Source organism: Atta colombica, unplaced genomic scaffold, assembly GCF_001594045.1.
Source record: "Atta colombica isolate Treedump-2 unplaced genomic scaffold, Acol1.0 scaffold96, whole genome shotgun sequence".
In the NCBI taxonomy this organism is placed as follows: Eukaryota; Metazoa; Arthropoda; class Insecta; order Hymenoptera; family Formicidae; genus Atta; species Atta colombica.
The window spans coordinates 579657-590729 of record NW_017259590.1 but is presented as its reverse complement, the minus strand read 5'-3'; the positions used below and the strand labels follow the sequence as shown (position 1 = coordinate 590729).

Here is an 11073-nt window from a genome sequence, read left to right as displayed (position 1 = left end):
ATGGAACGAGACGACGGGGGGGGGGGGGGGGTGAGAAGGATGGCGCGCGAATAGACGCGATTCTGATTACTTCGGAGAGTCCCGTGTTGCCACGGCGGATTTACGCGCGATACTACAGGGCTCAAGGGCTTCATGCTTCGGAAATAAAGGCAAGAAGAAAAAAATACTGCTGTCCGGAGAAAGAAACGTGTCAGTGCATAATTTTCTTCTTTCTGCTTTTCTTTCCTCCGTCCGGGACAATTCCGGGAAATTTTTCGAGATGTATACCGATTGTTGGACTTGCCTAAAATTACTACAATTGACGCTCGAAATGAGAGAGAGATATGAGAAAATATGTGAATCAATTCGATTTCTGTTAAATTATAATCAAATACGCAATTAAATTTGCAGATATATTGTAATAGAAGTTATAATTAAAAACAGACTAGCAATTATTATTACGATAATTTATATTATGAATGTTTTATCGTCACAATGGTAACTCTAATTAATTGCATTTCGCGCCGCCCCGTGCGCGTTTCGACATTTAAGAACATTCTCAGGCGGATCAATATTTTGACAGATCAATAACGGGGTCTCGGAAAAATGGCGGCGCGCCGTGGGCCCCGCGTACTATAAATCCGTCACAGGTTCCCAGTTGTACCTGACGTCCGCAAACACAACATTGCTTTTCGTGCACTCGCATATATCTGTTTTTTTCTGCGTTTCCGTCCTCGGAAGCGAAAAATGCGCGCTATTGATGCACCAGTGAAAGTTGCATTTTCCTGCAGTACCTTTGATTTTTGGATATTAGGAATTCTCATTACATACTCCTCGTATTTTACTTGCGGCGGCGACTCCGCGTGCACACACCCGTGATATCTCGGCCTTCCTCTACGATTACATCCCTGCCGCTCTCATTCGGTTTACTACGCCTTCAGGTGCAACCTGACGCCGTACATGCTAGATGGAATTTGATATAAGCGTCGCTTGAACACGGAATCATTTAACATGAGGAGGAGGTAACTGAAACATTTCCAGCTCTTATTTCTCAAAGATCTAATCCTTTTACTTCTTGCTATAAAAGAAAAAAAGATAATTTGCCCTGCAGTCGCGCTGCATGAGACACGAGACTCTCGACCTGTCTATAACGTATTGTCTTTGACGATACATCACTGTATAATGTACTTCATGCGAGGCAATCTCGGATGCTCACAGACAAGTTTTAACATGTATTCATACGTATATATATATATATATATTTCTCTTTCTCTCTCTATTGCGTATTTGACTTTATACCGCATAACTTAAAGTTTCGAAGAAAAACGTTCTACATAACTCGACGCACTTATATCGAATTCGCCCGAATGTAGACCGCATTACGTCACCATAGAAAGAGTTTAACCGAAGTTTAAGAGGTATTGAGGAAAAGCGAGAGTGGGATAGAGGGAAGAAGGTTAACTTTTCGGGCTCCATCCGCGCGCCACTAAAGTCGGAACGATACAAGAAGCCTATCGCTTGAACGAGAACCGAGTCGATATATCCTATCCGTTTCCCACGACTAAAGGAATGCTTAAGTTTAAGTGCGGACGTGCTTTTATTCACTTGGCGTGGAGAGGCTTAGACTTAATAGAATACGGATACTTTCAGTCAAGTCATTCGATATCGTATCACAAGATACCAGAGAGTCTTTCTCTTTGAAAATATCGATAGCTTATGACAATCCAAGAGAAAACAGTATCATGAATAAATGAACTTTAATGCGATACACAATATTATGTAATATTATATTATTTTATAATATAATATACAACATTATATTTTAAAATATATAATTTGGTATATAATAATATAATACGTATATATACATATACATATACATTGAAATAAAGGCGAGCTAAATAACTTAATTAAAGATGATAACGATATTTAATAAATGCCGGGTTCAAATAATTGTTTCATAAATTTTAACGACAAATATTATATATATCGTATATAATATTTTATATATAATACGTAAAATATATGTCATTAAAATGTGTTGAAAGATTCAACTTGACATATTCTTCAATATCGTTATCGAGTTTAATTAATATTATTTAGTTCGTTGAGTTGTCTTTTATTTTGGTCCAACTTTCCAGCTATCTACAGTTCGTTGAAAAAATAAAATATTATTGCAAAACAAAATAATCGAAAATATAAGACGTCCAATATTAATTCGCAAAAATTCTTATCCGTATTAACAGTCCGTCTTGCGACGGTGCGTAGAGTGCAACTTCCGCACAGGCGCTCGCAGAAAATCTCTCTCGCTCTCTCCTTCCTTTCCTTAATCCCCTCCCTTTTTTCTTCTCTCTCTCTCTCTCTCTCTCTCTCTCTCTCTCTCTCTCTCTTTCTCTCGGATTCGTTCGGACTAGTTCGTGCCGGGATACCCCTATTTCGGCCTCGTGTTCCAACATCGGGTACTCTCGGGCGCGTGTGCGAACGACCGAGAGAGAGAAAGAGAGGCGAGAGAGAGAGAGAGAGAGAGAGAGAGAGAGGGGGGGGGGGTTACTGCCGCCGGCCGCGCGCGCGAGGGTGGGAGACGGCGCCCCACGCTCTAAAGCCTGTAGGCCGCGCCGCCGCCACTACTCCGCACACGCGATCATCGTGGGGTACGGACGCACGTTCTCTCTCTCTTTCTCTCTCTCTCTCTCTCTCTCTCTCTCTATCCCTCTCTCTCTTTCTCTATCTCTCCCCGAATGCCTCCTCGCCGCCGCTGCCACCCGCTATTTCCGCGCGACGCGTGTTCGCCGCACGATCGGGACCCGCGTGTGCCCCGTGAGTGTCGCCGTGACTCGCTGTGAGAGGGTTAATGAGTGCGCGGTGCCTCGACAAGGAATGGTTGAGTGATAATTAAACGTTAAAAGAAAAGGAAAAAAAACGGAAAGAAAGAAACGAAGGATAATATTCAAGACGGTCTGTCGATGATTACTTGTATATGTATTTTGTGACGATACGATTGTTCACAAGTGAATTTTCAATGTGAAAACATCTCTCGTGCGTGGTGTGCGACCGGAGTAAGAGAAACCGGAGTATAGTGCACTGTGAGGAAGCGATTTGATTTTCGATCTCGCGCGTGCAGTTAGAGCGACGCGCGCGTTTTGCGCCAAGTCCGATTCTCTCTTCTCTCCTTAGAGTTGAACAACTGCAGTCGGAGGCGGTAAAAAATCGAGCCGAATCATCATGGATTGGATCGGTCTGACCATCTTGTTATTATTCTGTCTCGGACGGATCAGGGGTAAGTGTTGTGTGGTTTTTTGCGATCGGTTGGATCGGCGGTGCCTCGTGCGCTAACGCATGAATCAGGGCCTTTGTCAAACGAGAGGCTCCACCGCCACCGCCACCGCCACCGCCGACCGCGTTGCCGCGCCGTGCTGCTCGATCGATTCGATTAATCGCCGACGATCCGCGTCGGGAATGCGCGGCGTTTCGGACATCCGCTGGGGCCTGCCCGTTGCGCGTCGCACTGTTTTGCTTTTGTTCGCAACACGACATCGATGGCCTATTTGCGGCTCGCTATTATGAACGGGTGCAACGGCTGATGATAACGCGCACGTCGAGCCCGCTATCTGAAGGTAGCAATCGCAAATTGCTCCACAACAGGAATCAACACTTATCATCCTCTAGTCGTTGCTCGATACAACTGTCTCTCACGATAAATTCTTTGTGATGGTCACTTTATGCCACTAGTGCGTAAGTTTCGCTCGTCGTCCTTCAACTTTAAAGGTGTTTCCTCGTTTAACTTTAGTAATTTTTTACTTCAACTAGAATATCATGTCTATATTCGTATCTAAATTCTCACCATCTCGGTACTGGTGCGGAGTTTTTCGGCGCCTATGCTATTTTCTCGCTTCTCTGTTCTTGAAATTGGGAAAGTTATGAAATAGGAGAGATATAGTTTGGAAAGGCTGGCCTGCGTTCGAGGATATTACTGATTCTTGCCGCACTAGCCGTTTGAAAGTAGTCATACATTTATTCTGCCACGACGGGGAATGACAGTCTATTGGTAATAACTAAAGTGCTGACTTTCTGAATTTTTAAGCAGTCTCCCGTGTGACTTATGCATTAGAGTCTGCAAAGTGTAACTTTTGAATACTTAAGTATTAGAAATGGTTTAAGAAACGATAAAGTACTTTTGGATCCATGAGAACACCTAAAGGTATCTACTATAATGCTGATCTCTTTGTTTAAAAAAACAAACGCGAGATATAAAATTGACGCGAGTTGGAGTGTGACAAGTTTCGTAGAATGCGATGTCTTCGCATATTGAATTTTAAACGATCACTTGAAACTGTTTGGACTCATATTATCTACTCGCTCGAGATGGCTGGGCAATTGAAATCTATTAAAATTTCGTCAAGATCAAAATATCAAATGGAGACAATTCGCGAGTTTGCGACATCTCGTTTCTTCTTTTAATCCTTAAGCGGCCATGCTGACGCACAGAGAATGTCATATTCGAATAAAACTGCATAAAATAACATCCGAGTGGTCTTCCTCCATCTAACCCTCTTAGTAATCTTTTAGACATAGAATATTAACAGTGTTTTCACGCTATTTTGCGCAATGCGACGTCAAAATCACAATAACAAAATTAATTTCTTTTTAATTTCAGGTTTTGTGCAGTCCTCTGCATGTATACGTCGTTCATTATATTTTTTCTAATGTTTTAAATTTTCGTATTATGTTTTTTTGTTTATTAGGCTGTAAATATATGAATAAAGTATCTAGTATTGGTCATTAATAGAGATTGTTTTATTTTTTAATTAAAATAATTGACTAAAAATTTGAAATGTACAGAATGTTCGATAAGTTTTAATAAAGCGCTCGTATGCAGATAAAGCGGACTGAGTCGAAAAGTCCTCTATTATTTTGCAATTTCGCAATAATGAACGAAATACTATTTACTAACCGAAATTTCTAAAGATTGTTGAATAAGCGAGTAAAATCGACACATAAGACAATTTTAAGATTTCTTTCAGAGTTCTTTATGAAACATCTCAAATGTTTCTTAAAGAACTCATAAAGGTACTTTAAAATTGTTTTATGTGTCGATTTTAGACGTTTATATTTATAAGATAAAAAAATTGCAAAAATTGCAAAATGGTAGAGGATTCTTTGATTTAGTTTAATCCGCTCTATTTACACACTAGCGCTTTGTCAAAACTTACCGGGTACCCTAGTAAGTATGATATAATCATGATTGATGTAATCAATTAATGAAATTATTTGTGAAACAATTAATCGATTGTTTCTTTTGAAGTAAAGTAATCGATTAAAAATTAATTGTATGAATCGTTAATTTTTAATTATATCTAAAAAAATTATATTTATAATTTTTATTGCTATTATTAAAGAACTCTTATTAAAGAATGCGTTTGTCGAAAAAATGTTCAAATCGATATTGGTCGATGAATTATTTTGTTTTTATGTAAATTGGAAAAGAAATTGTTATAAGTTTGATCTATTCTGTAACCAAAAATTAATAATTAATAAATAACGATTAATTTTTTAATTAGTAGTTAGCAAATTGATTATTCATTTGATTGATTGATTAATCACAATTGCAAACAATAATATACAGAGTGTCTCACAATCACTGTAAAATATTGTTATAGCGTTCTAGAGGTAGAGTAAAAAATAATGATACGAAATACGATAATCTAATATGAAAATGTCAAAGCTATATATAGTTTCTGAATTATAATTGATTAAAGATAGTAATTTTTGTAATTCAAAAATTATTAGCCTTAATATTTTTGTAATAGAATTGTTTTAGAATGTTCCAAAGAATTTAAAAATAATAATAGGAATACAATACAACAAAGAAGAGTTTAAAGCCTTAAAGAAGTAAAATAATTTTTATCTATTAAAGTTATGCTTATAATTAAAAAAATTCTTGCAGCCTTAACATTTCCGTATTAAGGTTTTTACTCAACTTTACCTCTGGAATATGCTGTGAAAGTATATTCTGTTGTATTAAATATTTGAATGAAGTACAAAAATTAGTATTAAAAGGTAATATAAAAAGTAGGACCTTAGAAAAAATCAAATAGGAATAAAAACTCTAAGCATAACATGTAAATACAGCGTTATTTCCTGAGCACAGAATACGTCGCGCATGACCACTTGTGTGTGATGACAACTGCTCGGACGATCACTTAAGGATTAATACGAGCACGTATACGTAGAACATGCAAGCTTTACGAGAGACAACAATTGGAATTGGAAGAATATTTGGTTTACGGATGTAAAACGCGTGAAAAAAATAGAGCGCATCGGCGACTAGGCAGTGGATAAAAAGTATGTTATCGTTTTTTGCTCCCTTTCCATTCCAGTCCCCTCCACAATCTACGAAAACCGCAGCCTCTGGCATTTTTTCAAAGCTCTTCAATTCACGAAACGATTGCAGCATACGAGATATGCATTTCCGAGAAATCGCGCCCAACTATATATCTACTATCAATCCCCACTCTTGTTGCATCCTCACGCTACCCGCACTCCCACGCCACTCATTCCGAAACTCATTTCGCGATATGGGATAAACAACGGCATTGTCGGAAAACACGAATGAAGCTCGAACGAACGTACCTCCGCCGCAGTACTGTACGATCCAATTACCACCGTGGTGTGTCGCGATTGCGTATCAACTATGCTTAATTTAACAGAGTTTTGATATTGTCTCTGATTATCGATCTGCTCGAAAAGTACGAACATTACCTGCTATCGCCCCGTTAATTTGAATGAAAACAAATTAATGGAGAAACACATCAGCGCAAAAAAGGTGATATTTATTTGGTATCATCTACAAGAGATCTTGCTCTTTGACATAATCGATCCCTGAGTAATGTAAGGGATAAAGTGTCGGTGATTAAAACGCCCGGTAGCGAAGTATCGACACTTAAACGATTCCCTTACGGTTAACTTTGCTCATCGCGCTGTTCTCCCCCGCCGGGATTAATAAGTACGAAACGGTACGAGGGTTACACGCGATCCTCGCGCGAGATATCGTCGAGTAAAAAAAAAATTTGTCGCACAAGATCGATAAGAATGTAAGGGGTGCACCGGAGAAAACTGAAGGGTGGAGAAGGGGAGGGGGGGGGGGGAAGGGCTTACACACTTCGCGTACGTCAAGCGTATCGCGGCAGGTACGTACGTACATTTATCGTGTATGAACTTCAATTTCGTGATGGAAGTGGATTAATACAATTTAATGGCGTCCCGAGAGAATTATATACACGTCGACATCTCGTACCTCGATCTGCCTACAAATACGCGGAGACGTATATACATTGCACGTATTGCATCCGTAAGGGTGTGTACGTGTGTATATGCATACGCGGACTTCCGAGATGTATATCGGGATTGAGGGTAGGGGGGGGGGAGTATTAGTACTCGGCATGCTTAATGATAATGGGGATAATAATAATTTAATTTAACACTCCGCGAGAGAAGGAGGTCGCGCGCTCTCACACTGAACCGTCGCGTCGGTCCTCTTCGCTTCTCCTCTTCCCTAACCCCCTCGCCAAAATTCCTCTCTCATAGTGTGAGTGCAGTATGCAAATATCAAAGAGTTGTGTCCTTCATCTCTCAGTTTCTTCAACGTCACTCAGTCTTTGGTCTTAATCTTTCCTGTTATTTATCTTGACTGTTTGTTCCGAATCTTTTACGACTACAACTCTCTGTAGTTCTTTATCTCATACACTGTGTAATTTTTGTTACGATCCTTAAGAGACTCGTTTCAGAAGGCAATTAATCTGCATTTATTCGCGTATCTTTTCGCTTGTCTTATTAAACGGAATTTACGCTCTGTTTCTCCTCTCTCTCTCTCTCTCTCTCTCTCTCTCTCTCTCTCTCTCTCTCTGTTAACGCATACATTCTTTGATGAAAGTCAGGATGAGTACATTCAGTCTTTATCTTTATGCGATAATAACGAGGTAATCATTTTTCCAATATTGTTCAATGTTGCCCGAGATAATTATTCGTGTACGCTCTTAAAGGATCGAAATAATCTCGGTGTATTAATAAATTGAATTTTTTTTTCTTTTTTTCATTTTTACTCTACTTACATAATGATAATAATACGAAGGACCGCGCGCGTCATTATCTAATGTACTCTCTTATAATCTGCTTTCATATGTCGTTTTTGCGTTCTAATTTTATGTTTCTAATTTTATGTTACTTTACGTTTCTCTGGTGCTTTTAGGAACTTGAACGCTTAGAGAGAATACAGTAAATCTCTCTCTCTCTCTCTCTCTCTCTCTCTCTCTCTCTCTCTCTCTTTTTTTCTTTCTCTGTTTTCTTTCTCTTGAACTAGTGACTCGCATATGAGGACGAAGATAAAAAATGCGTATGTACGAGAAAAAAAAAGAACAGCCGCACGCTTATGAGAAATGCAAACGACATTGTGGGATCCGAGAAACGACTGTCATAGTCGCGTTCACATTTCTGCTTCTATTTCCATACGCTCGTGTTATACGCTTGCGACGCGGAAAATATGAAGTCACATCGCGGTCTCGAGAAGAGAAGAGGGCGCGTGCAAAGGACGCGCGCGTAATAATACGTGTTTAACTGTCCCCTAGACTTTTAACCGGGACCGCTATACTGCCAATTTTTCAACATCGTATTTCTCCGACGATCAGATACGGCCGCATATTGCCTACATCCGTATATAACACGAGATTTCGAATAAATCCGTATCTATTCGCGACCAAACTCCTCCATCACGTAATAAATCGTCCATCCGTACAATCGTGCGGTATTTCTATATAAAATGGATATTAATCACGGACATTACTGTTTGCTTGATTTGAAAATGCCGTTTAATTTGCTATTGCGAAAACTTTCTTTTATTGCGGATAGATAACGTAATTCTTTCACTCTTTATTGTAAAAAAAGTTTCATAAAATTACAATAATTATATCTGACGGATAATTTTGTTATTTACTATTAAAGATATTTTTAATAGACGTAGAAAGTTACAACTTACCATAAAATTATTCTTTTTTTTTAACGTATTAAAAGATTTTTTTTACGTATACAGCAGAAATAAGTAAATTATTATTTCGAATATTACTATAATATTATATAATATTAAAAAATTTGTATATATCACAAAAAAGAGACATAAATGGTCAAATTGCGAGCAAATTAAAGACTATTGTGAAATAAAAACTGGAATGAGAATAAATAATTGTTTTTATTTTGCAATGCGATCTTTAATTTGTTCGTAATTTGACTATTTATTTCTGTCTTTTACAATTTGCAATTAACGGACTTTGTCAATTTGTACATAAAAAATTTGCATACAAACTGTGAGATATAAGGTATAAAGCAGGATTAGTTGGACCAATTTTTATTCAAAAGCTATCATAAACCTTCACACATACACACGCATATTATTATATATATAATTTTCTAAAAAAAATTATACAAAAATGAAAGATTATATTCATTGTTTGTTGCAAAAATGAAAGATCATACTATTGATTTTGATTGTGCAGTTTCTCTGGCGTTTCAAAAATGAAATTTTTTACATATATTATTTTTATATGTAATATTAAACATTTTTTTTACAATTTGAAGTGGTAGCGTCGAGAGCAGCGTCGATGCTCGTCGATATCTCCTAAAATTCAATGTACATTCGCGATTTTAATCCTCTATGAATATTTCTGAATCACTCAGATATATATCACTTATTAATTAATTCGCTTCCCATGAATACCGTTCCATTATATGGATTAAGTAAACACGAGTTCAGTATATTCTATGTACTTGATTGTTGAATCGGCAAGAGAGATTGGAAGCCGCGACCGCGATGGCGCATAAACCGGCATGGTGGCGAATGGTTGGCGCGAGAGAGCGAAAAACCAGACGCCAGGGGGTTAACGATGCGCTGCGGCACGGCGGTGGCGGCGTCTGTTACCGTTGTTACTATCGACGAAATTACGATACCCAGCGGGTGAGTTGGCTGCGGCGAACTACCGGTCCCCGCGCGATAGTTTCGAGACGTAACGCGCTATTCCGTTTAACCCTACAAACGTATATGTTGTTTGTCGGAAGTCGAAAAATCGCGACGTGTCGCGCAGATATCGCAGTTTTCGTGCAAGAGATGCGGCATTACGTCGATTTCTATCGCGAGCGGAAATTGCACGTGTTGCCGACGAGAATGCGAGAGATCGTAGAACGACATTTAATCTCGCGCTCGTGAAAGACATATACATGTTGCGCCATATTCGTTTCCCGATTTTTACAACTATCCGAGAAGCTCGCGAATTATGAAACATTGGATTCTGTCATATTTCTATTGTAACTTCGCAATCGATATTTCCTTCTTATTCTCGGAAAAAGAAATTATCCTCAAGTTTTAGGATTATATATCACAGCGACATTATGATACTTATATGCGTTGATATCATTTTGATATTCTTTACGCTATTATTGTAAGTTGTATAGTATTATACATATATCATTAAATAACTGGATAGGTGATATTGGAAAAGCAAGACCTCCGGTCATTGCGATTGGTCGTCTATGCCCGTCGTTTGGTTTTAATTGCCGACCATAAAGGTAGTTCGAATAGTCAAAGTGCCGCAATCAAGTTAACGAGGCAACTTTTACGTTCATGAAGAGGTATATTATATATTCCGCCAACTACATTATATTATATTATATTATTCCGTCCGCGTATTCATGGTCGCGCGAGCATTATTTTCGCTCGAGGTTCACGCGTGCTCGTTCATAACTATGTGGTAACCTCGCCGTTACTAAGTATCTCGAGATACGCGACTATCTGGCTCGTCTTCGCCGTGTGTAAGGCGCACTAAGTTTGTCCGCACGTTCTCTCATCCGCGCGAATTCTTTGGCCAACTTTGAGACTGACTCCCCTCAGGAAAATTCGGATTCAACACCATCTGCGTGCTCGGAAACTTTTTGATACTCGACATTAAATATCTTTGTGAGCCTCGAATTAAAGTTCCATTCAAAGTTAAGTTTGCTTTCGAAATTAAAAAAGCGATGGACAAGTTATCGTTATACATCTCTTGAATTTAATCG

At 38.6% G+C, this 11073-nt stretch overlaps 1 protein-coding gene across 1 annotated transcript in view; it reads left to right on the top strand.

The window, feature by feature from the left end:
- Positions 1-2646: 2646 nt before the first annotated feature.
- Positions 2647-11073, top strand: part of LOC108693738 — a 136060-nt gene continuing 127633 nt past the window's right edge. The window contains exon 1 of the mRNA XM_018202848.1: positions 2647-3256. Coding sequence (XP_018058337.1) covers positions 3202-3256 — 55 coding nt within the window. The 5' untranslated portion in view covers positions 2647-3201. The remainder of the gene's footprint in view (positions 3257-11073) is intronic.